This window comes from Mirounga leonina, unplaced genomic scaffold (genome assembly GCF_011800145.1).
Source record: "Mirounga leonina isolate KUSES-001 unplaced genomic scaffold, KU_Mleo_1.0 Mir_154, whole genome shotgun sequence".
NCBI lineage: Eukaryota > Metazoa > Chordata > Mammalia > Carnivora > Phocidae > Mirounga > Mirounga leonina.
The window spans coordinates 40,216,727-40,243,256 of NW_023270389.1; the positions used below are offsets into that span (position 1 = coordinate 40,216,727).

A 26,530-nucleotide genomic window follows, 5' to 3' on the forward strand; every position below is an offset into this window, starting at 1 on the left:
TATTCACGTTAACAGTAAGATCTGTCTTTACTTCAGAAATATTAAAAATGCATTTTTTAAATGCCAAGTAAGTATAGTTCTTTTTAAAGATTGAAATTATTCTCTTCTAAAAAAAAGTTTTTCTTTCCTTCTATAATATTCTTGAAACAATTTCAGAGGATATTTAAATTTGAGTTTAAGATAAAGTGAAATTCTCTAATTTTTTCCTCACTACAATAAATCTTAGGAATGAATATAGGATTTTAATACATCACTAACAGTTCATACTTTGCAGGGGGTCATATTGGAAGAGCAGAATCTGATCCTAGATTGGATGTTTCACATAGACATCTTCCACGAAACTCAGAACGTTCGAGAAGTAGAGCTCGGTGTGAAAATAATACAAAGAAATTAGCTCCATCTCTTCCAGATAATAAACAGGAGGAAAATACTGCCTTAAATAAGGACTTTTTACCTCTTGAAATTCGTGGAATTCTTGATGACCTACAGCTGGATTCTACAGTTCAGGCTGCAAGGCAAGAGACAGGAGAGTTACAGAATCAGAAGTCATCAGCACCAGTACAAGCTCCTAGGAGTCACAGCCCAGTAAAAAGAAAACCTGACAAAATAACAGCTAATGAAGATCCCCCTGTTATTTCCAAAAAGCGCCACTATGACACAGATGAGGTACGACAGTACATTGTTAGACAGCAGGAGGAAAGGAAGAGGAAGCAAAATGAGGAGAAGAAGGCCCAAAAGGAGGCCACTGAGCAGAAGAACAAACGATTACAGGAGCTCTATCGGAAACAGAAAGAAGCCTTTACTAAAGTAAAAAATGTGCCTCCTTCTGAGCCATCAGTAACTAGGCGACTGCAGGATACTTATTCCAAACTGCTACTAGAAAAGACCTTGCTCGAAGAGCCGCCTCATCAACATGTGACACAGGAAACACAGGTAATAGTAGTGCCAGAAATGCAAAAGGAAGTCATTCGTGATTAGAAAAAGCTTATTCGCCATTTTGTTGCCATCATTCCTAATATTCAGGCATATGCTCAGATAATATTTGTAGTAATGTTGACCTTTTCATGAAATTTATTGTATGTGGAGAGTAATTTGATAAACATGATTGAAAACAAGTGCTCAGTTAGCATTTCCTAGAGTGATTGTTGCTGATCTCTATTCCTCTCATCACTGCTATTAGTTACATCCTTGCCTGGTTTTCATTGTATTACTGAGCAGAAAGTTAGATTATGTCAATAAAAGCCTGTTTCTGTGATCTGTGCTGAAATGAGAGAATATCCTACTGTATGTGATAATTTTGTGAGTATTGCTTTTGTTTTTAAGAATAATGTTGAGTATGTACCGTGTACCACAGACTGTTCTAAAGGCTTTATAGGCTAAAGCTTCAGTAAATCCTCATAACCCTGAGAAGGTAAATGCTACTAGTGTTTCCAGTTGAGAAAACTGAGGTTTAGAAAAAGTATTACTTCAAATTATGCAGTTAGTATTAGGTGCCTTTCTTGGATTTCAGATATAATTTTGCTCTTAATTATAATGGCTGCTTAAGGCAACCAAATTTGAACCAGTTTTATTTAAGAGAAAAAGCCCCTACATTTCATGATCTTTCTAAAGTTGAAGTGACTTAGTATTGTCTTATGTACTCCCTGAGTATATCTTTGTGATAGTAGTCACATAAATTTGATGTCCTTTTCTCCTAGACCAGACCAGGGTATCAGCCTTCTGGAGAATCTGACAAAGAAAACAAAGTACAGGAACGTCCCCTAAGTGCATCTTCTAGTAGTGACATGTCTCTGTCAGAACCTCCACAGCCTCTTGCAAGGTAAAAAGGAGAGAATGAAAGATGATTAAGCTTTTTTTCCATGAAATTTAGTATAGTGGTCTATGTGTAGTGAATTTTGTTGACTGACCTTCTACGTGAGCAAGTTGTTTATTTAGAAATCGGTTAATATCTTCTGATAGGTACTTAAGCATGGTGTACAACTATACATATGCAAAAATACCCTCTTCTAAAGAGTAAGGATTAAGTCTTAACTGGATTAACTGAATTTTTGTCTCCCCTGTTACTCTAGCATCAACATAGTGCCTGGCACATAATTGGCATTTTATTTATTTTATTTTTTTTAAAGATTTTATTTATTTATTTGACAGAGAGAGAGCGAGAGCAGGAACACAAGCAGGGGGAGTGGGAGAGGGAGAAGCAGGCTTCCCGCCAAGCAGGGAGCCCGATGTGGGGCTCCATCCCAGGACCCTGGGACCATGACCTGAGCCGAAGGCAGACGCTTAACGACTGAGCCACCCAGGCACCCCATAATTGGCATTTTAAATACTTGAATGTAAAGATCTTGGATTTTTACTCAGCAATATCTTTTATATTTATAACTTTCTTTGTATTCCCATTACTACCAGCTTAGTTTGAGCCCTGATAACCTCACACTCTATATTTTGTGGCATAGAATCTATGCACTAGTCTTCCTTCATTCCGTTTTCATAGCATCCCTTCAGTACACAAGACTGTACAATATAACTTCCAGCCAAATCTTGCATGATATGCTTTGCAATTCTCTTATCACTCTGGTTACCCTCCTCCAAATGATTCCTTTGAATTTAATTGGTAAGACTTTACATTTGTCCATACTAGTTTGGTCAAGGTTGTAGCCTGTCCAAATCACTTTGAATCATAATTTGATAATTTTTTGGGTTAGCCATGCCTCCTAGCCTTCTGTCATCTGCAAATTTGATAAGCATATCTTTATGTCATCATCCAAAAAAATGGACAAGACTAAGGACAAAAATCTCATGTTGTTTTTTTATAAGCATCTACTTAATAGTTAACATTGACCTTTCATGTTTTTATAATATCCCTTAATATACACAGTGTCCATGGTCTGGAAACATGTTATTTATATAATGTCATCTGGGACATCTTTATTCTGTTTTTAGACTTTATGGACACCCTACTCTGTGTTGTATATTTATAATTGGTATTCATAGTTTTGCAACAATACTCATTGATGTTCATTAATTTTTTTAAATTGAGATTATAATGATCTCATTTCTTCAGTATGTACAATGTTAAACATAAACATTTATTAAATATTTGTTGATTAGAATAATGAATATCATGCCAATGTTAGTATTTAGCAATCTTAAGCATTTCTCTTTATATAACATTTTTTTAAATTTTAATATATTTTTTAAGATTTTTATTTGGGGGAGAGAGCGAGCATGAGCGAGAAAGCGCAAGCAGGGGGAGGGGCAGAGAGAGAGGGAGAAGCAGGCTTGCTGCTGAGCAGGGAGCCCGCGTATGCAGATCTTGAACTCAGGACCCTGGGATCATGACCTGAGCCAAAGGCAGACGCTTAACTGACTGAGCCACCAGGCACCCCTGTATAACATTATTTTTAGAGGAACGGGTAGAGCCAGTGTTGTAAAGAATTTTGTTTACCGAGTTTTAAAGGTTATGAAGCCTTCTCTTTAATTAATAGTTTAAAAATATGTGTTAGTTGAAGAAAGCAGTTGGCATGATAACATTCCATTTTTATGAAAATAAAAATGCAAAACATCACACACATAGAAAAATGTTTTGGAAAGTTATAATTCTAAATGAAATATTAGTAGTGCCACTTTCTCATTGTTTAGCTATGAGTGATCTTTATCTTTTTTTATCCTCTTTGCCTGTCCTTTTTTTTCCAGTGGTTGAGTGTGCATTACTCTTATGAGAAAAAAAAGTTAAAAAAATTGGTGGCTTAGTCATGAGTTACTGTGTTAACTAACATACTATGACTCTCATTTCCAGAAGGGACTTGATGGAACCTACATGGATGCAGCCTGACAGATTGAGCCCACGAGTCCAGAATTCTCAACCACAGCCTCTTGTTGGAACAGCTGGAAATTTACTCTCCCATCTCTTGAGTCTAGAGCATGTAGGAATTTTGCATAAGGATTTTGAATCTTTCTTACCAACAAGAAAGAATCATACTGTGGCCTCAGGGCCACTAACTTTTACACCTCAACCATATCTGACCTCACCAGCTGCTCATCCAGATGCCTTGTTAAAACCTAGTGCCAGCCAATATAAGAGTAAACTGGATCGTATTGAAGCCTTGAAAGCAACAGCTGCTTCTTTGTCCAGCAGGATTGAAAGTGAAGCCAAGAAATTAGCTGGGGCTAACATAAACTATGGGTCAGTCTGGAACGCTGAGTATGATATACAGCAAACACCCCAAGAAGACGGACCGTGGACCAAGGCTATAAGTCCACCTGTGAAAGAAGATACTGAAGATGTTTTCTCCGCCCGAATTCAAAAGATGATGGGAACCTGTGTATCTCATGCAACTTTTGATGAGGATCTTCCTGGTGTAGGCAACCTCAGTGAATTTAAAAAGCTTCCTGAGGTGATAAGACCTCATAGTGCCATATCAAGGTTCAGAATGAGATCCCCTGGTCCCAAACCAGAAGGGCTCCTGGCACAGTTGTGTAAGAGGCAGACTGACTCTTCCAGCTCTGATATGCAAGCTTCTCAAGACAAAGCCAAATTGTCTCTTGGTTCCAGTACAGATTCAGTCAGCGAAGGGCCTCTTCTTAGTGAGGGGAGTCTTTCTGAAGAAGAGGGAGGCCAAGATGGACAGCCCACGTTGAAGGTAGCAGAAATCTTAAAGGAAAAGGAATTTTGTGCTGGAGAAAGAAATGGTTATGAACCCATAAAAGAGTTTCAGAAGGAAGCTGAAAAATTCTTGCCACTTTTTGGGCACATAGGTGGTACACAAAGCAAAGGACCATGGGAAGAATTGGCAAAGGGAAGTCCACATAGTGTCATTAATATTTTTACAAAGTCGTATCAGTTGTATGGAAAAGGTGAGAAAAATAAGTAAGCCTTGTGCTATTTGTATGTTATCTTAAGATAAATCATTTAATAATTCTGTACAAGGTAAAACTTAAGTACAAATTTTCATTTGTTCATTTATGAGGATAATAGAGACTTACCTAAATTAATCTAAATTATCTGTAAGCTTCAACTAAAGTAGTGCAATTTCATTGTTAAAATTTCATTTTTTGTTGTTATTGTCATGAACCAATAATTGATTGGTAGTTGTAGAAATTTTGGTCTAATTTAGAGAAATTCATTTGTGGTGTTCAGGATTTGTGTGTACCAAGTGTATGCTAGATTTTCTGTGACCATAGTTATGTGTTTAGATAGAAAATAAGTATATTAATACAGTGATTTGTGAGTCATTGGGAATATAGTGGTCAAGAATCGAGAGGGGCAACTGTAGTAACATTCTAATATGGAAACTATTAGTGCTTGTTAGAACTAATTTTAAAAATAGACTTTGCTCTTGATCTTGGGGTTTTGAGTTTGAGCCCCACGTTGGGTTTAGAGATTACTTAAACTGAAAAAAGAAATAGACTTTGGACAGAAATGTAACTACATTTATTTGGTCATGAAACAACTGACTTCTAAAGTTTCTTATCTCTGAAATCCTGCAGCATGATTTTCCTTTTCTATGATAAACTCAGTTCCTTCAAGTCCCTTTCTCTTTTCTTCCTACTCTAGGTAGATTCTACCCATTTTATGCTAACATAACTTTAGAATTTCCAGGTTGGAGAATGAGGCTGACCCTTCAGTCAGCTATCCATATGCTGTGGTTTTTTGTTTCCCTTCTACATAGTGAACAACTTACTTGATAAATGAATTGATTTCATCTGTTCATCTTATGCTTAAACAGTGCATTTTCCTAGAATTCATATTTAGCTACTTTGTAATGATCTTGTGCACACCTATACATGCCATCAATCTCTTTTGTTAACACTTATTCCTAGAGGTGGTAATTTTAAAGTTTTTTTTTGGTGAAAGCAAAGTGCTTTTAAATCAACACCCTTATTTTTTTTTTGCAAGAGAATTGTGTTTTTTTCTTAAATTGTATTAGATTTTCATTAAGATTTTATAATTATACTGAAATACTTTGAGTTGAAATGATGTGTTATCCAGGATTTGCATTTTCAAAATAGTCTGGGAGGGGAGTGAGAAATGGGGAGAATAGGAAATTTAGTTGAAACTAGATTGGTCATGTATTCATAATTGTTAAAGCAGGGTGGTGGGTACCTTGGTTTCATTATGCTATTTTCTCTACTTTGTTGTATGTTTGAAAATTTCCTAATAAAAAGTTAAAAATGTATTGTTAGATATAAAGATAGATTGAAAAGAAGCACTAATAAAGCAAACTAAAAAGTTCCTAAATCCATGTTGTTAATCCGCATGTTGTGGAATGCTTTGCTTGTAGTTTTTAAATTTTTGTTTTAAAGCACATTTCAACGACTTACTTTTGACAGGGTTTGAAGATAGGTTGGAAAGAGGAACCTCAGCATCGCGTCCTTTAAATGTCATTACAACCCCTCTAAGCAGTGTTTCTTATGAAGATGATTTTGTCTCCTCTCCAGGGAGTGGGACTTTGACAGAAAGAAAATCAGCTCTTGAACCTAAGTAAGAATATGTTGACAATATGGGATAAAATCCAAAGAGTGAGAAAAATTTATGGTGTGACTATGAGTCAGTTTGTTTAAAGATACATGTAGAGTCTGCATAGCATAGAGATTATTAAGAGCATGGGCTCTGGATCCAGACTGTCTGGGTTTAAATCCTGGCTCTCCTGATATTAGTTGTTTGCCTTCAGGCATATTTACTTAACCCCCTGTGCTTCAGTTTCCGTCTTTGTAAAATGGGGAAAATAATCGTACCTGCCTCAGAGTGTTATGAATATTCAGTGAAATACAAAGTACTTAGAACAGGGCCTGGCGCACAATAAGCAGAAAATACATTGTTAAGTCAATCTGTGAATTCCTAGTAGAGGATGGTATTGGGCAAGTCTCCCATGGTATACTAATATAAGAAGATTAAGTAATGGTTTTCTGTGATAGAATCAAGGATGACCAGATAGATCCTTGACTCCATGATCCCAAGTAAATCAATACATTTTTTTTCTAATTGGGAGAACATCTAAACTTTTGCAAGGCTTTGAAAAATAACAATATTACAATATTAATATTTATTGGACACAGTGTGCAAGGCACTGAGAGGACTGAGGGGGTTTTGCTTGTATTAACTCATTCTTAAAATAGCCTGATGTGATAAGTATCTTTGTTACTGTTCCTACTTCAGAGAGGACACTGAAGCATCCAGGTTATGTTACTTGTACAAAGTCATACAGTAAGTGAATCAGACTTTGCCAGAGAGAATTTCCTACCTAAATTTTGTTACCATATAAAGTAATCTGTAATTACTCACATTCAATATAATTTGCTTCACAAATTACAAATTATAGTCCACATAAAATTATTGGGTGATCTTTTGAAAATTAGTTCTATCTGATTAAACTTATGAAAATAAGTATTACTAAAATTAAAGTGGGCAAAGTAGAGTTTTAACTTTTGAACTCTAAAGAAAAGATTAAATTTTTAAAACAAAACTTAAAAAGATTTAATTGTGACATTTAATATCATCAATCAAGATGATTTATTGCATTTTATTTCTAGGTTGAACATATTGGGAGGAAAATAATTATAACATATTAAATGATGAATTTGAATGGAAATTGGGACCACATTTTCCATTATCCAACATTATATTTTTTCTTTTATGTGTCTGAATTATCCATTTTTTATTAGTTTCACTTTAGTAGACAACTCCCGTAGATTTTTCTCAATAATAAATTGAGCCATAGGGAACAATCCAAGCTTATGATAGTAAGAAAACCAAAAAGGAAAAGTAGAAACCATCTTCAATTATAGTTATATTCTCCTTGTGATTAAATAGATTTTAAAATATCCATAGTTTTAGCTGTGTTTTAAGACTTTTTATTTTGTTCTTTAACCACTGTTGCTTGTTCTTTGACAGTATTAGTGGTAGCAATTTGGGCGTTCAGGAGGACCATTCTAGCAGAAAGTCTGCCTACGATCTGTCCTCTGTGGATGTTACCTCCCAGCATTCGTCAGGAACCCAGTCTGCTGCATCGTCTCGTTCATCTACTTCTTCTAAAGGGAAGAAAGGAAAAAAAGAAAAGATAGAATGTAAGTGGAATTCTACATGGTGACTTTTTCTCTTACCAATCGTTTTGTGATAGTGATCTAAAGTTATAATTTGATTCCATAAGAAGTTAGATTTATTTCTTTATGATAAAATGTGATTAGTTTTCATATTTATTTGTCATTACAGCAATACCTTTTTGATATATAACAGTGTAAATCCTTTGCTTAAACAAAAGGAATACATTTGCAATGATAAAAAATTAAGGATTATAGATAAACAATTGTAAAAGAAGGGGGCGCCTGGGTGGCTCAGTCATTAAGCGTCTGCCTTCAGCTCAGGTCATGATCCCAGGGTCCTGGGATCGAGCCCCGCATCGGGCTCCCTGCTCTGCAGGAAGCCTGCTTCTCCCTCTCCCACTCCCCCTGCTTGTGTTCCCTCTCTCGCTGTGTCTCTCTCTGTCAAATAAATAAAATCTTTAAAAAAAAAAAAAAAAAAAATTATAAAAGAAGTATTAGTCCCCATTGATCCCTCTGCTCAGAGATAAACTATTAACATTTTTGGTGCCTGTTTTTCCAATGTATACATAAAACCATGTACAACCACACACCCCTTTATTTAAAAAACAGAAATGAAATCATTTAGTTTTGCAACTGCTTTTAAAAAAACTTTAGGGGCGCCTGGATGGCTCAGTCGTTAAACATCTGCCTTTGGCTTGGGTCATGATACCAGGGTCCTGGGATCGAGCCCTGCATCGGGCTCCCTGCTCGGCGGGAGGCCTGCTTCTCCCTCTCCCACTCCCCCTGCTTGTGTTCCCTCTCTCGCTGTATCTCTCTCTGTCAAATTAAAAAAAAAAAATCTTAAAAAAAAAAAACTTTAGAGTATATCTTGTACATCTCAAGCATAATTAAAAGTACTCAAATTTCTTTATCTCTAAAATAAAGATGATATCAATAAATGGTATCAGTAGATGTTTCATATGGTAATTTTGGAAGCTTATGTGAAATTAACAGATAAAATGTATATGTTCCAGTACTTGGCCACAGTACCTGGCCTTTGGCACTCTAAGTATTTTTGAGTGATTGAGGAGAACATCTATCAGTCCCTTCAGTTCTACTCTTGGCTATAATTTGCTCTGTAAGCCTAGAGGTAAGAAGATAGAGTAATTAGGAAAAGCCTCTTAGACTCACAGGATGGCCCCTAGGGAATGATTTTGCTCCCAAAATTGTTTTTTGTTTTCTTTTCTTTTTTTTTAAGATTTGATTTATTTGACAGAGACACAGCGAGAGAGAGAACACAAGCAGGGGGAGTGGGAGAGGGAGAAGCAGCCTCCCGCAGAGCAGGGAGCCTGACATGGGGCTCGATCCAAGGACCCTGGGATCATGACCTGAGCCGAAGGCAGACGCTTAATTACTGAGCCACCCAGGTGCCCCCAAAGTTGTTTTTCCTAATTGCAAAAATTGTTCATTAACTTAGCAAACCACAGGGGGAGGAGAAATCAGTAAAAAAAACCCAGAAAACTATTTAAAAATTAAAATCACCTATAATCCCTTTACTTGAAGATAACCAATGCTAATGTTTTTTTAAACTTTGTTTTATTTTAACAATTGTGGTAAAATACACATAACATAAACTTTATCATCTTAATCATTTTCAAGTGTACAGTTCAGTGTCATTAAAACACATTGACATTGCTGTGCAACCATCACTGCCATCCACCTCCAGAACCTTTGCATCATCCCATACTGAAACTCAGTATTCATTGAACAGTAACTCCTCCTTCCTCCCATTCCCCAGCCCCTGCAAACCACTATTGTGCTTTCTGTCTATGAATTTGACTACTCTAGATACTTCCAGATGCCACATAGTGGCATCATACAACATTTTTCCTTTAGTTTGGCTTAGTAGCATGTTTTCAAGTTTCATCTGTGTGGTGGCTTGCATGAGAATGTCCTTTTTGAGGCTGAATAATATTCCATTGTAGGTATACACAACATTTTGTTTATCCATTCATTATTTGATGGACATTCTGGTTATTTCCACCTTTGGGCTATTGTGAATATGTTGCCATAAACATTGGTTTATCTCCCAAATAACTGTTGGGAGTCCCTGCTTTCAAGTTTTTTGTGTATATCGCCAGGTAGGGATTTGTTGGATCAAATGGTATATCTATGTTTAACTTTTTGAGGAAATGGCATACTGTTTTCCTTTGTGGCTGTGGCAGTTTACGTTTCTGCCGGTAACGCACACAGGCTCCAACTTCTTCACATCCACGCTAACACTTTTTTCTTTCTTTTTTTTTTTTTTTTAAGTAGTAGATATTCTGATGGGTGTGAAATGTTAAGATTTTTAGTAAGTATCCTTCCAGATAATTGTAGGCATATATAAATAGGAAATGTTACATGTAAGGGACCGCATTTGTTTACATGCTCTTTTGTTCTGTCAGTGGGTTATAGATCTCTTTCTCTGTCAGTAAATATGGATAACCCTTGTTATGACTATCCAGTGTTTTATTATTTTAATATATTATAATTTATTTAGCAAATTGTTAGACATTTAGGCTACTCTATTTCTTTTTCCTATTATGAGCACTGCTGCATTGAATATCCTTATAAATGTATCTTTATGCATTAATCTGGTTCTTTCCTTTAAGGTAAAATTCTAGAAGTGAGGTAATGGGGCAAAGAGTATGTCATGTTTAGAATTTGGGTACATTTTGCCAAATAACCCCTTAGAAAGCTAATGCCACTTTATACTCCCAATATGAGAGTGCTAGGGAGAAATTATTGCTTAATCATTAACCTAGTATAACTCTCTTGCAGATTGTTCTGAAAGTTTTTGGTGGGAATTAGACATCATTCCACCAGCACTTCCCAATGTCTGTCTTTTCTTGTGAAATACTGTTTCAGTTGGATAAGCTGTTTCATAAGTGTTCTGAGTATAAAAGAGCTCCATGGTTCCATAAATTTGGGAAATGGTTTTAGAGTGAGACAGGCTTCTTTCCTACAGGATTTATCAATACTCCTGATATACTAACATGCATTATTTATTTTAGGATGAGGATGAGGCTGTAGTATGAAGTATTTTCCAAATTTATTTGACCACAGAATCATTTCTTCCATCAGCATGTTAAGGCATTTGAATTCAGCTGAACATATTTTGGGAAATGCTGAACTTACTCAGTTCTTTTAGTTTGCAGTTGTTTTGCATTGTTTTTTTAGTGTCTCACCTAAGGTTACCAACTAGTTATTGGTAAAGCCTGGATCATGACTTCTGACTCCCAAATCCAGTTTACCTACTACTATAATATACTGTAAACAACTTAAAATATCATGATATATTGGATATATGAGTATAAGCAATATGATTCAGTACAGGTTTTTAAAAATTGTTATCTGAAACATAATTAGATGAAGTACAGGTAGTGTTTTGTGGCTTTCTGTTTCCCTGATCCCCTCTCACAAGGCCTTAAAAAACTCTGTATCGTACTTGATACAGCATTATCTAAAACTTAGTTTCTCCTTTATCCCCAAGTTCTAAAGTTAGTGTCGTTTTTTGTTGTATATGCTCCATCTGGTGGTGAGAAATAGTGTCTGCCTGCTCTGTACAAAAACTTCCCACGTGATTGCAAGTGGTTGGTAGATTAAAGTGGTAATTATAAGAAAAATTCTTTTATCTTAATGTAATTTAAAACCTATAAATACAATCTTTTATTTATTTTTTTAAAGATTTTATTTATTTATTTATTTGTTTGCTTATTTATTTAAGAGAGAGGGAGAGCGTGAGCATAAGCATGAGCCGAGGGAGAGGCAGAGGAAGAAAGAGAGAAGCAGACTCAGCTGAGCAGGGAGACCAATGTGGGGCTCGATTCCCAAGACCCTGGGGTCATGACCTGAGCTAAAGGCAGATGCTTAACAGACTGATCCACCCCAGCGCCCCTCATTTGGCAATCTTTTAAAGTAGGGGCGCATATTTCCTTTGTGTATGGGTCCCTTGGTTGGAGTTTAGGTCTTTCTTGCATAGACCTTTGTATTGTCTACAATTTCTCGTTGTTTGAAATCAAGAGCAATTTTTAAATTGTGTATTTATTTTCAAAGGTTAATATTAAATGAGTAAAGAAACGCATTTTTATTATGAAAAAATTAGAGATATCCAGTATTAACAACTTGCTTTTAGTCTAGGGATTACAAATAGATTTTAGATTATAGGGTCCATTCAAACTGATTGATAATCCTTTAGATTATTTGTGTGTCTCCCCCCAACACCCCCCCCCCGTTGTGGTAATGCATTCAGCATATCTGATTCACGGTACACATCTTTACATAGCTTCCTAGGATGAATTACTATGAATGAGATGAAATTTCTGATTCAAAGGGGATCAAAAATTATTTTCATGCATATTGTAAGTTGTTCTCCAGGAAGAATATATCCGTTTGCACTCCCATGAAAACAATGTATGAGTATCCTTTTCTGTGTGTGCTGAATAACACTCAAGGCTTTATTATTTTAAAAATATTTGCGGGGCGCCTGGGTGGCTCAGTCGTTAAGCGTCTGCCTTCAGCTCAGGTCATGATCCCAGGGTCCTGGGATCGAGCCCCGCATCGGGCTCCCTGCTCGGCGGGAAGCCTGCTTCTCCCTCTCCCACTCCCCCTGCTTGTGTTCCCTCTCTCGCTGTGTCTCTCTCTGTCAAATAAATAAAATCTTTAAAAAAAAAAAAATTTGCTAATCTAGTAATGAAAAATGGTATCTTATTTGAGGTGGTTTTCATTTCTTTAATTGTTAATATTTTTATATGCTATGACTTTTCATTTTTCCTTTTTTAAACTAAATTTTAATGAAAAGTTGTTATCCTATTACTGTGACTACAACAGAGTATATTTATTTGTTAGTTTATTTTTTATGTGGTAAAATACACCCAACATAAAATTTGCCATTTTAAGTATTATTTTCTTTCTTTGATTTTGTTTACTCTTTTTATTTTTTTAATCCAAAATGCATTTATTGGGATAGTTTCCACTCATCTTGATTCAGGGTGCTTTTTTTTTTTTTTTTTTTTAAGATTTTATTTATTTTTTTGACAGAGACACAGCGAGAGAGGGAACACAAGCAGGGGGAGTGAGAGAGGGAGATGCAGGCTTCCTGCTGAGCACGGAGCCTGACGCAGGGCTCGATCCCAGGACCCTGGGATCATAACCTGAGCCGAAGGCAGACGCTTAACGACTGAGCCACCCAGGCGCCCCGATTCAGGGTGCTTTTATTGCTGCTCCTGCCTGAAGGAGCATCCTTCTTTAAGCCTTGCTTTTCTTCCTGTGGGCTGGCAGAGGACAGTGGAGCAGCCAGCACACAAAACTACCATTTGTGCATGGCTAAAGACAGTGGTGCTTTTGTAGCATCCTGGGTACTTCATGTCCATGAAGGAGGAGTTGGGGCTTGGCACCAGGTGCATCCTCTTATGCTTCCTCTTCTCCCCTTTTGGGCAAGTGGCGGAGGTCCTTTGTGAGGAGCATGTTTTCATGGGGAGGTCATCACCACCGGAAAGCTATGTACACTTTTTTTTTTTTTTTTTAAGATTTTATTTATTTATTTGACAGAGAGAGACAGAGCGAGAGAGGGAACACAAGCAGGGGGAGTGGGAGAGGGAGAAGCAGGCCCCCCGCAGAGCAGGGAGCCCAATGCGGGACTCGATCCCAGGACCCTGGGATCATGACCTGAGCCGAAGGCAGTCGCTTAACCAACTGAGCCACCCAGGCGCCCTTTTTTTTTTTTTTTTTTTTTTTTAAAAGTAGGCTCCACATCCAGTGTGGAGCCCAGCACAGGGCTTGAACTCATGACCCAGATCTCAAGACCTGAGCTGAAATCAAGATTTGGATGCTTAACTGACTGAGCCACCAAACACTTTTTTTTTTAATTGAAGTATAGTTGACACACAATTACATTAGTCACAAATACACAACATAGTGATTTGACAACTGTAATTATGCTATGCTTACGGAAAGTGTAGCTACCGTCTGTCACCATACGGTGCTATTACAACACTATTGACTGTTTTTCCTATGCTGTACCTTTCATCCCCATGACTTAGTCCATAACTGGAAGCCTGTACCTTCCACCCCCCTTCACCCATTTTGCCCATCCGCCTATCCCGCTTCCCCTTAGGCAGCCACCAGATTGTTCTCTATATCTACGGATCTGTTTCTGCTTTGTTTTTTTGTTCAATTGTTTTGTTTCTTAAATTCCCACATACGAAATCAAAAGGTATTTGTCTTTCTCTGTCTGCCTCATTTCACTTAGCGTAATACCTTCTAGGTCCACCCAGGTTGTCACAAATGGGAAGATCTCATCTTTTTTTATGGCTGAATAATATTTTGTGTGTGTGTGTGTACACACCACATCTTTATCCATTCATTTATTGATGGACAATTAGGTTGCTTCCATATTTTGGCTATTGTAAATAATGCTGCAGTAAACATAGGGGTGCATATATTGTTTCAAATTAGTGTTTCAAATTAGTGTTGAATAAACACCCAGTAGTGGAATTACTGGGTTGTATGTATGGTATTTCTATTTTTTATTTTTTGGGAACCTCCATACTGTTTTCCACAATGGTTGCTCCAATTTACATTTCCACCAGCAGTGCAGAAGGACTTCCCTTTCCTCCATATTTTGACCAATACTTGTTATTTCTTATCTTTTTGATACTAGCCATTCTGACAGGTGTAAGGTGATACCTCACTGTGGTTTTGACTTCCATTGCCCCAATGATTACTGATGTTGAGCATCTTTTCACATACCTGTTGGCCATGTGTATGCCTTCTTTGGAAAAAATGTCTATTCAGGTCCTTTGTCCCTTTTTAAATCAGATTATTTGGGGTTTTTTTGGTGTTGAGTTGTGTCAGTACTTTATATATTTTGGATATTCACTCCCTATTGAATATATCCTTTGCAAATACCTTCTCCCCCTTATTTTAACCATTTTAAGTGTCCGGTTCGGTGGCATTGAGGTGTTTTTTTTTTTGTTTTTTTTTTTTTACACTGTTTGCAACCATTATCATCATCCATCTCTGTAACTTTTTTGTCATCCCATACTAAACTCTGGGCCCATTAAATAAACAGTGACTTCCCATTCCTCGGTTGTTGCCCCTGCCGCACTCCTGGCAGCCACGATTCTACTTTCTGTCTTTGAATTTGATTAGGCGATTTAACTGTTGCTAAATGTACATTTCGGTGGTATGAAGTACATTCACGTTGTGTAGCTGTCACCATTGTGCATCTCCAGAACTGTTTCAGCATCTCAAGCTGAAACTCTGTTCCTCTAAGTAAACACTCTCATTTTCTCTCCCCCTTGTCTCTGGTAACAAATGTCTACTTTGTGTTTCTATGGATTTGCCTACTCTACGTACTTGATGTAAGTGTATGATCATACAATTTAGTCTTTTTGTGATTGGCTTATTTTAGCATTATGTGCTTTAAGATTCATCCATGTTGTAGTGTGTGTCAGAATGTCCTTCCTTTGAGGCACCTGGATGGCTCAGTCAGTTAAGCATCGGACTCTTGACTTCAGTTCGGTCGTTATCTCAGGATTGTGAGATCGAGCTCAGCTTTGGGCTCCATGCTCAGCGGCTTGGCTTGGGATTCTTTCTTTCCTTCTGCCCCTCCCTCCCTCACCTTTCGCACTCGTACATGCGCGTTCTCGCTCTTAAAAAAAAAATAAAAAGAATGTCCTTCCTTTTTAAGACTGAATAATATATCATTGTATGTAAGTACCACATTTTGTGTATTCATTCATTGTTGAAGGACACTTGGGCTGCTTCCACCTTTTGGCTACTGTGAATAATGCCGCCGTGAACATGGGTATACAGCAAAATTGTTTCCTTTTTCATTTTCTTTTGATCTTTAACCATATATCTACATTAGAAATATTTTTGCTGTCATTAAAGTGTATATGCAGTTCTTTTTTCTACTTTTTAAAATGTAACAAATTTTTTCTCATGTTGCTATTGAAACATAAAATCAGGCTGCCCTAGACTTAAAGTCATGAGACCTGTTTTTATGTTTTATTTCTGTGTGACCATGTATCCTCTAGCAAGTTATATAGCTTCATAGATTTCTAGTTACCTCATCAGTAAATTGAGCATATGGTATTCAGTTCATAAGATGTTTAAGAGCGATAAAGTAATATATGTGGAGTGCATTTTTAATTACAAAGTGCTAGTTAATGTTCAAGTTACTATTATCTATGTAATTTAGACAACTCTTCAGTTGTTGGAGATTTAGGTCAAAATTTAAAAAATTTTAAAGTTTTACATTCAATATCATGCATAATTTTTGTTTATTTCAATAATCTCCTTAAGATACACCTAGAAGTAAGATTATTCTGAGTCAGAAAATATGAGCAGTTGTATGAATCTGGCTATGTAGTTCTTGTCAAAAAGTTTTTCAAAATGATTGTGTAGTTCAGTTGGCTTTTTTTTTTTTTTTTTGAAGATTTTATTTATTTATTTATTTATTTGACAGAGAGAGAGAGAGAGAGAGAGCAAGAGAGGGAACACAAGCAGGGGGAGTGGGAGAGGGAGGAGCAGGCTCCTGGTTGAGCAGGGAGCCCAATGCGGGGCTCGATCCCAGGACCCTGGGATCATGACCTGAGCCGAAGGCAAACACTTAACGACTGAGCCACCCAGGTGCCCCGCCCCGTTTAGTTGGCATTTGATGCTGTTTTTCTCCCAGCTCTGGGTTTTATCCTTAAAGGTCTTCAAAAGGTTACTTTTTCATAGGGATAGAACAGTACTTCATTCTTGCTTAATATGCTTGTCTATTTTTTACCATTTTATTTAAGAACAATTTATTTTTTAACATCAAGTGGGAGTTGTTAATAGAAGAAACTTTATTCTTTTTAAACGGAAGCAGAAGGATGAACTACTTTATTTTATATATGAAAAATAACTTCTAAGAAGTCTGATCTGTACATTTTATTACTTTCTTGAAATATAGGTATCAATTATTTCTCAGTAGCTTCTGACATTGGGAATCAGCTTTATAAGAAATTTGCTTTATAGGGCTGGATTCACTCCCTGGAAATATTCAGAACTCACTTCTTGACGAGGAGAAGGTACACTCTGGCTCGGAACGTGGCTCTCATCAAGGAAAGAAATCTGGGACCAGTAGCAAACTTTCTGTTAAAGATTATGAGCAGACTCTTGACACTGATAGCATTCTGGAGGATCTTTCTGGGCATTCTATGAGGTAAAGTAATGTATATTTTGTACCTGTAATTCATATTTAATTAAAGTTATAATATCATTGATGTTCAGAGAATCCATTCAATAAATTGCTGTATTTTCTGAATAGACTGGTAGTTTTATTCATAGCTTGGGTCTTTATATTTTAAAATATGGTCATCTCTCACCTAAACTATTACAGCCTCTCTCAGGAATACTTTGCCTCTAGCACAATCCACCTTTCTATTCTAAATGCCATTGCCACTGTTGTTACCTTGAATCAATCCTTTGACCAAGAAACTGCTCTCCTTAGGGTATCCTGGGAGCTCACAGCTACTCTGTAGATGAACTCCCAAGAACTGAACTTTATTTGAAGTGTTTCACTAGGCTACCAGAGACTATCTCATTTCCTTTATCTATACATTTCTTCTCATCTGTGTTCATCCACTCTTTCAACACAACTACTTAGCATCCTTTTGTCTCATCTGTTTCTTCCTGTGAACTTTTCTCTCCTCAACTTATTTGTTGACTCAAGCAGATTTTGAAATCTCACTCTTATAATGATTACAGAGAGCTTGCATACTCTTTTTTTTCCTTCTTTTTAATTATCATACAGTATTATACACTGAGTCTGTGGCTTATATATGACATTTTGTGATTGTTTCATATGCAGTTTCTACTCCTTTGTCTGCATGGTTTTTTATCTATTGCACTAGTTTTGTCCTTCTGGAAATTTAAGCTATGAGAAGACATGGATTTATTTTTTTCTTTTAAAACTAACTGTTTGCTTTTTCTAGTACAGAGTCACATACAGATAATCAATTTTAATGCTTTCATGTTGTAAATCTTACATTGTTAATTCCATCATTGCTATGTTTAAAATTGAATTTTAATTTTTTTGTCAGAAAACTTTACCTTTCCTTAGAGGTATTCATGATAATTTATTTGGCAAAATCTGCAAAGTTAAACATTTCTAAAACAGAATCCACAGCCAAATAAGTTTGATAAATGCCCCATACTATAGAATAGACTTCCCCCACCACCTTCCTCACCTATAATTTAAGGCTTTGATGAAGAGGTGTTCACATTTTTAAAAAAATAATTAACGTATTTTTTTCTTTACTTATTTGGCTATAGTCACTTTCTGTCCCCAAGCGCTTTACTTTTCTGTCCTTTTTATTTTTTGGAGAATTTATTAACATCGTTGGAAGCATAGTTTTGGAAATGCTAGTCTAGATGAATCTTCTTTGCAGAGCAAATACAAATTCAGTTTGTAAAACCACAAGGTGAGATTCAGGCAGAGTACTTGGGTTTTGATACTGTGTTGGAATTCTTTCTTGGAAATCTAGTAAGAGACAGAAGTAATAAAATTATTTTTCTGTTCCATAAATGAGGTTGTCAGACTATTAGAAATAGTAGTTCTCTAGACCATCAATAGTAAATTAAAGGTCACTGTAAACAAGTGAGTATCTCTCAAGACTACTTTTATTCAAATACTTATATGCTGGATTTAAGAGAAATGTCTATCTTTGAAAACTATCTCCTGGTTTTATTAAAGCTAAAAGTAAACTTGTTTTACTATGTGAAAAATATGTTAACTGGGCTAACTTGCCTTATGAAGTATCTTTAAGTAATTTATTCAATAAATGAATGTTTAGTGCTTGGCAACATCTTTTTGTTATGAGAAACAGTAACTTTAATGAGTCTAATTTCTCAGAGAGGGGCTAGGCATGTGCCTTGTATTGAAATAAATACATTAAGAGTTATTATAATCAGACTATTTATGAGAGGTTACTTCTTACTAGAAAGTGCAGGAAAGAACTATAACATTAAAAGATAGATGAAAACAAATTACATATAAAGTACTTAGAGATGGTTAGTAGGAAAATAATTTTTTGCTGTGACTTTTTGGGTTAAGAGGAATAACAAAGGAGTGGATTTTGTCATTTCTTAATTTTTAATACAAAATGATAACTTTATTCTCTTTCAGAGATAGATTTTAAGACATTTTTTATATGATAGGCTTGACCTTACCTTTTATATATGACTATAATTTTATTGCTATATGAGGTCTATGTATTTTAGAAGGTTTTGCCTCATACTGTAATAAGTGATTCATTGTATATGAATGTTGTAGAAGAAAGAGTTAAGTGCCAATTTAATTGAGACTCCTTTTCTATTTTATTATTTTGGGCAGGGTTTGTGCCTGGCTCATTCACCACTGTAAGTCTAGCAATGAGAGCCATACTCAGTCATTCATTCAACATGGCAACTATGTTGAATTATTAAATGCCTGAATCACAGCCTTTTAAATGTCAATAAAGAATGTAATGCATGATATTCTTATGAATTGTTTAGCTGTCTCTTGAAGTAGTTTTGCTTTCTCTAACGTCTTTATGAAACAAAACTTCTAGTGTCTCATCAGACAAGGGAAGATCTCAGAAAACTCCAACTTCTCCTCTGTCTCCAAGTTCCCAGAAATTGTTGCAGTTTGACCTTCCAGGAACTTCATTAGAAAGATCTAAATCCTCGGTAATAACGCCTCCATCTATAACAGGATTTAAGCCTAATGCACCTTTTACCGATACGAACCTTGCTGCCAGCAGAACAACTACAGAGATGGCCTCAACACCAGGCAAGTAGATCTATGCACTTGTAATTTAAGATACTACTTTTGTCCCTTAAAATCCATTTTATTTCAGTCGAACTGTAGGGAAATGTTATCCCATCAAGTGAATGTGATTACTTTTTGAAGTATTCAAAATTGTGCGGGAAAAGAAATATTGAAAAGCATGACAGATTCAACAGTGGTGATTTTTCCCCTTTTGCCAGCCTGAGTCAGAACACACCTGGAAAATAGACACCGTGCTAATTAAGTCACTGTCTTTCATGCAATGGAAAGCAAACTCTTTTTGGTTCTTAAAATGAAAAATGAGTTTCAAAAATCTGAGAGGTCGTTTCTTTTACATTTGACACTTGCTTATGCCTTCCAGGTTCTAAGCGCTTTTCTCCTGCTGGCCTCCAGCATCGTATGGCGGCAGAACTCAGTTACCTGAGTGCCATTGAGGAGTCAGTGCGCCAGCTATCAGATGTGGAAAGAGTTAGAGGCATATCACTTGCTCAGCAGGAGAGTGTATCTCTGGCTCAGATCATAAAGGTATTTTTGGAGTTTTCTTCTTTAGCTTTCTGTGTTTTTTCTCTTTTCTTTACTATTTAAAATAGTTTCAATGATGAGGTCAAAAACCAAAAACCAGCACACAAAACTTTAACCTGCTAAGTAGAAAAAAATAGTCTTGCCATACGGCACCTATAAATAACCCTGGGGAAAACTGTCATATAGAGTACTAAAAAAGTTAAACATAGAATATTTGACAGCAGAACAGTAATTCAGCCATTTTCTCTCAAATATTTCATTTTCCTCATTCTTTATTTTTTTATTTTTATTTTTTATTTTATTTTTTTTTAAAGATTTTATTTATTTATTAGAGAGAGAATGAGAGAGAGAGCATGAGGTGGGGAGGGTCAGAGGGAGAAGCAGACTCCCCGCAGAGCAGGGAACCTGATGTGGGACTCGATCCCGGGACTCCAGAATCATGACCTGAGCCGAAGGCAGTCGCTTAACCAACTGAGCCACCCAGGCGCCCCTATTTTTTTTAAATGACTGTAAAAATCAGCTCATCAAGCAGTTGTCAATATTTTCTTTCATTGACAAATCAGAGATGACTGAGTTTTTATTGTTTTGTTTTTAATGCTTTATTTGTACCAAAAAGAAAAGTTTCTGAGATCCAGGTATTTGATAAAGCCAGGATAATGTGAACTTTTCCTTAGCTAACAAAAATCCGATAAAGGTAGAAGCAGTGTTCTGATGTGGAGTTGCTGTTGCTATCTTTAAAAAAACAAACAAACAACAAAAAACCCTTAGTATTTACATATAAAATACACAGATTTTAAGTGCGTAGTTTGATGAGTTTTGATCAATGTAACCACAACCCTAATCAAAATAGAGAACATTTCTGTCACTTCAGACAGTTCACCCATGGACCTTTTCAGTTAATCCCCTCTCCCAGAGGCAATTACTATTCTGATTCCTAATCACCACAGTTTATTTTTGCCTGTTCTAGAACTTCATATAAATGGAAATATACTTTGTACTTTGTTGTGTTTAGCTTATTTTATGTGGTATAATGTTTTTAAGATTCATCCATGTTGTTGTATCTGTTGTTTTGTTCGTGTTGCTTTTTTGCTGAGTAATATTCCATTGATCAATATAACATAATTTGTTTATCCTTTCTCCTCTTGATGTACATTTGTATTTTTTCCAGTTTTTGGCTATTAAAATATTCCTGTTACGAATATTTTTTACAACTCTGTATTCAGCATATGTTTTCATTTTTTTTGCTTTAATACCCAGGAGTGTAATTGCTTGGGTCAAGTAAAAGTATATACTTAATTTTATATGAAACTGCTATACTGTTTTCCAAAGTTGTTGTACTATCTTATACAGCAATCTATGAGAGTCCCAGTTGCTCCACATTTTTGTTGTCATTGGTATTCTAGGCATTCTAGTGACTATGAAATAGTATCTCATTGTGGTTTTAATTTGCATTGCTTTTATGACTGATGAGGTTAATAATCTTTTTGTTTATTTATTGACGATTCTTACATCATCTTTTGTGAATGTCCAGATTTTTTGCCTATTTCACATAATAGGGTTGTATATTTCATTTATTGTTGTAGAAGTTCTTTATATATCCTAGAAACAAGTCCTTTTTAGATATATTTCAAATACTGTTTCCCAGTCCTTAGCTTGCCTGTTAATTTTTAAAAAAATTTTTTTGTCTTTTCATTTTTAAACTATCTTTTTAAGTGCAGAATATTTTCATTTTAATGAAATCTAGTTTTTAATTTTTTTCTTTTATGGTAGTGCCTTTTGTTTTCTAAGAGATCTTTGCCTACCCTAAGATGTTAAGATACTTTAACAAAGATATTCTTTTATGTTTTTCTAAAAAACTTTATAGTTTTGGCTTTTATATTGTGTGAGCCATCTAGTTACTTATGGAGTGTGAAGAGGGACCAAAGTTCATCTTTTCCTCCATCTGGATTTTCAGTTGTTCCGTCACCATTTTCTTAAAAAGACTTAAATTACCTTGGCACCTTTGTCAACAGTTAAGTAATCACTTATATGGAGGTCTATTTCTGGACTCTCTTCTTTTCCATTGATCTATTTGTCTATCCTTAACACCAGTGCCGTACTGTTTTACTATGTCTTTAGAGTGAGTCATGAAATCAAGGTGTAATTATTTCAACTTTGTTCTTTCTCAAGGCGGTTTTGGCTATTCTAGGTTTTTGCATTTCTATGTAACTTTTAGAATTAGTTTGTTAGCTTCTACAGAAAAAAAAAAAAGGCCTGGTTTTTTATTTTTACTGATTTTGATATGACTGGCATTGAATCTGTCAATCACTTTGGGGAGAGAATTTACATCTTAACAGTATGTCATTTTCTAATTTGTGAGCATCATACCTCTTTCTATTTAGGTTTTAAAAATATTTCTCTCTGCAATGTATTTTTCAGTGTAGAGACCCTACACATTTTTAAATTTATTCCTAAATATTTTATGTCTCCTGATGCTGTTGTAAATAATTTTTTCTCAATTTTGTTTTGCATTTGTTCTTCCCAAAATACTTAAAGACCATTCTTTGTGTGGAACTGTCCCATACTTTTCAAGGAGTTGAGCATTCTTGCACCTCTCCCAATAATTAACAGTAATGCTGTCCAGTCATCATGACAGCAAAAACTCCCCAGACATTTCCAAGTCTCTTTGATGGAGACTGGAGACGGACTGGTAACCACTTGGTTAAAAATCACTGGATTGGGGAAATTGGCCCCATTGTAGTGGCCATTACCTTGAAATCCAAAATAGTACTGAGATTTTCTACCATTTTAGGGATACATTATAATTCTGGGCTTCCAGATTTGTACAGGGCATTATATAACTTTATACACAGCCTTTCCACCTTTAGAAAATCTGTATTTAGCACTATTCCAGAAGAAGTGAAAAAATATAAACTGATTGATAGTGTTGTATGAAATAGTGGAAAGAAAAGGTCCTGGCGAGAAGGAGACCTTTTCTGGGGCAATATTTTCATGAAACTACTCCTGTAAAGCCAAAATAAAGGAATCCTAAAATTCTGTTATCTTTATTTTTACACATAGGACATTTTAATCTCTTTTAAAGAGTTGGGTACTGTAGCTTTTGCTTTAAAACTAGCTTTTTGGTATGAGTTCTTAGTCCTGTATGCCTTGGAAATTTTTTATGTTATTGCATTATTTGACACATGGTAGGTGGTCATTAAATATTTTGATAAACTATTTAGGGCTACCCTGTTTGCTGTCTTTACATTCTAATTGGTTGCTTCAAAAAATATTACGTTAGGAAAATAGTATTACGGGTAATATCGTCACTGTGTTAAAATGGTTTAGTATTTTAGAATTAATAGTTGATCTTTTTTTTTTTTTTTGAAGGCACAGCAGCAACGCCACGAAAGAGACTTGGCCCTTTTGAAATTGAAGGCTGAACAAGAGGCTTTGGAGTGTCAGAGACAGTTAGAAGAAACCCGAAACAAAGCAGCTCAGGTACTTATGTTTGCAGCAGGCACTGGTTCTTTAAATCTAAATTTGTATCTTTGAAATCACTTTGGTATTCTTTTAATTATATAGGAGTAAAAAAGAAAAGATACAATAATGCTTTAGTACATTATGCCATTATGGGTTAATTTCATGTCATTTGACTCTTGTAGCAATCCTGTGAGTTAAGTTAGTCAAGATTTATCCCCAATTTAGAGAAGTGGAAGCTGAGGTACATAGTAGTTACTTGCCTAAAGAAACATCAGCTCATGAATGGTGGAATTAAAAATTAAACTCCAGCAGTAATTTTAAGACTCTAAACTCTAGATTTTAAGGCATGAAATCCAGATGATAGTCAAGTGTTTTGTTTTACAAGGCATTTGAGCCATGAAACACTTGGGGTGGGGAGAGACTGAGACATAACAGAAGTTCTCTTTTTTACTCCCTTTTATTTTCAGGTCCATGCAGAATCCATACAGCAGGTGGTCAAATCACAAAGGGAAGTAACTGAGGTCCTGCAGGAAGCAACTTGTAAAATAGCCGCTCACCAAGCAGACACTGCTCGCCTCACCACAGATGCGGCTCGCCAAATCTGTGAAGTAAGGCCATTGAGAAACCCTTTTCTTTTTAGTCAGTCTGAATAGATTTGGTCTTAGGAGTTTCTAACATCTAGCAAATACGTACTTTTGATTGGTGACTTTCAGTGGGAACCATACATTATTGAATTAGGAGGCATCATTTATTGCAGTATGTTGTACGTGTGATACAGAGGCAGAAAAAATGGAGAACTCTTAATGTCTGCCCTTGAGTAAGCTTTTTAAAAATGTGTTGATTTTATTGATGTGTAATTTACAGACAATAAAATATATCCATTTTAAGTATATTATTTGATGAGTTTTGACAAATATATAGATATAGGTATCTAATCAGATATACGTATCTATATCTACATATTTCTGTGTCTTATCTATCTGTCCATCCCTGTAAACACCACCATAATCAAGAAATAGAATACAGTTGAATCTTGAACAACATGGGTTGAAACTGTGAGGGTCTGCTTATGTGCTCAGTTTTTTTTGACAAATACAGTACAGTACTATAAATGTAATTTTTCTTCCTTAGGATTTTCTTAATAACATTTTCTTTTCTCTAGCCTACTTTATTATAATAATACAGTATAAAATACATAAAATGTATAAGATATGTGTTAATCAACTGTTTATGTTATGGATAAGGCTTCCAATCAACAGTAGGCTATTTAGTAGTTCCATTTTGGGGGAAATAGAATTTATCCACGGATTTCGGCTGCTTGTGGATTGGCACCCCTAACCCCCATGCTGTTCAGAGATAACTGTATTTCCAACACTAAAAAGTTTCTTCATGCCCCTATCTAGTCAGTCCCCAACTTCAGTCCCAGGAAGCCATTGATCTGCTTTTATGAAGATGATTCCTTTTCACCTACAGTGATGTTAGTGTCTTGTCTTTTACTGTACCAAGGATAAAGCCAGAAATAGTTTTACTGTTGTCTGTATATGGAATATCATAATCTATAGCTGTAGTTTCAGTTTATTTTAGGTGGTACAATTTAGGATTGTTTGTGAAATGATTCTGTTATTAATATTAAAAAGTCAGGAACCTACTGGGTTGGGTACTATGGGATTGTGCAAATAAGTGTAGATTCTTTTAAGAAAATTTTAGACAACATTAGCAAAGATTTCAAAAACACTTCAAGTTGTCAAGGCAGTGATTGAATGAATACCAAATGAATAATACATGCAGCAGTTGCAGTAGTGGCGAAGAGTAGGGAAAATACCTCACATTTTAAGTCAGAAAACGGATATAGGAAGTAGTAATTCAGTTGATTCTTAAGATTTATTTTTGGTGGGGCGCCTGGGTGGCTCAGTTGGTTAAGTGACTGCCTTCAGCTCAGGTCATGATCCAGGGTCCTGGGATCGAGCCCCACGTCAGGCTCCCTGCTCAGCAGGAAGCCTGCTTCTCCCTCTCCCTCTGCCTGTTGCTCTGCCTTCTTGTGCTCTCTATCTCTCTGTCAAATAAAATCTTAAAAAAAAAAAAAAAAATTTATTTTTGGTTTATTATGGCTTATTATATGACTTGAAGATTTTGCTTTAATTCATAGGTTGCTATAGCTAGATGAAACCTTAGAAATCTTGTGGTCCATCCAACTCTTTATTTTTATAAGGAAGCTGTTGAGACTTAAAAAATCTAAATGACTTGCCCACAGTGTTTTACCTATTAATGGCAGAATTTATTTGGTCTTAATCCAGTGATCTTTCAAAGACACTGTGCTCCTTCTCAGTTTTCTGTGATTTTTTTTTTTTTCATATCTACTTTTGCCTTGTGTGTGTTCTCATTTAGATGGCAGAGTTGACTCGAACTCATATCTCAGATGCCATCACTGCTTCAGGAGCTCCCCTGGCAACGCTATACGACCACCACCGACAGCATGCTCCAGACTTTGTGAAACAGCTGAGGACCAGAGCTGAAACGGATAGGTTAATATTCAGTCGTTCAGCTAATACGCAATGAGTATCTCCTCTGTCCCAGGCACTGTTGTGGGTACTGGGAATATAGTTATGGGCATACAGTGTAGTGGGGAAGGTAGATATTGTAATCAGATATTCACTTAAGTGAATGAACACTTACAAACTG

At 35.9% G+C, this 26,530-nt stretch overlaps 1 protein-coding gene and 1 pseudogene across 2 annotated transcripts in view; one reads left to right on the forward strand and one right to left on the reverse strand.

The window, feature by feature from the left end:
- CEP350 (centrosomal protein 350) overlaps positions 1 to 26,530 on the forward strand; it is a 153,633-nt gene that overhangs the window by 47,856 nt on the left and 79,247 nt on the right. For both annotated transcript variants that reach the window (XM_035010557.1, XM_035010558.1), the window contains exons 10-20: positions 275 to 933; positions 1,698 to 1,819; positions 3,797 to 4,854; positions 6,331 to 6,481; positions 7,892 to 8,064; positions 17,074 to 17,260; positions 19,650 to 19,870; positions 20,229 to 20,392; positions 23,759 to 23,869; positions 24,319 to 24,459; positions 26,237 to 26,373. In XM_035010557.1, coding sequence (XP_034866448.1) covers positions 275 to 933; positions 1,698 to 1,819; positions 3,797 to 4,854; positions 6,331 to 6,481; positions 7,892 to 8,064; positions 17,074 to 17,260; positions 19,650 to 19,870; positions 20,229 to 20,392; positions 23,759 to 23,869; positions 24,319 to 24,459; positions 26,237 to 26,373 — 3,124 coding nt within the window. The remainder of the gene's footprint in view (positions 1 to 274; positions 934 to 1,697; positions 1,820 to 3,796; positions 4,855 to 6,330; positions 6,482 to 7,891; positions 8,065 to 17,073; positions 17,261 to 19,649; positions 19,871 to 20,228; positions 20,393 to 23,758; positions 23,870 to 24,318; positions 24,460 to 26,236; positions 26,374 to 26,530) is intronic.
- On the reverse strand, positions 13,275 to 13,527 carry LOC118014343 (annotated as a pseudogene).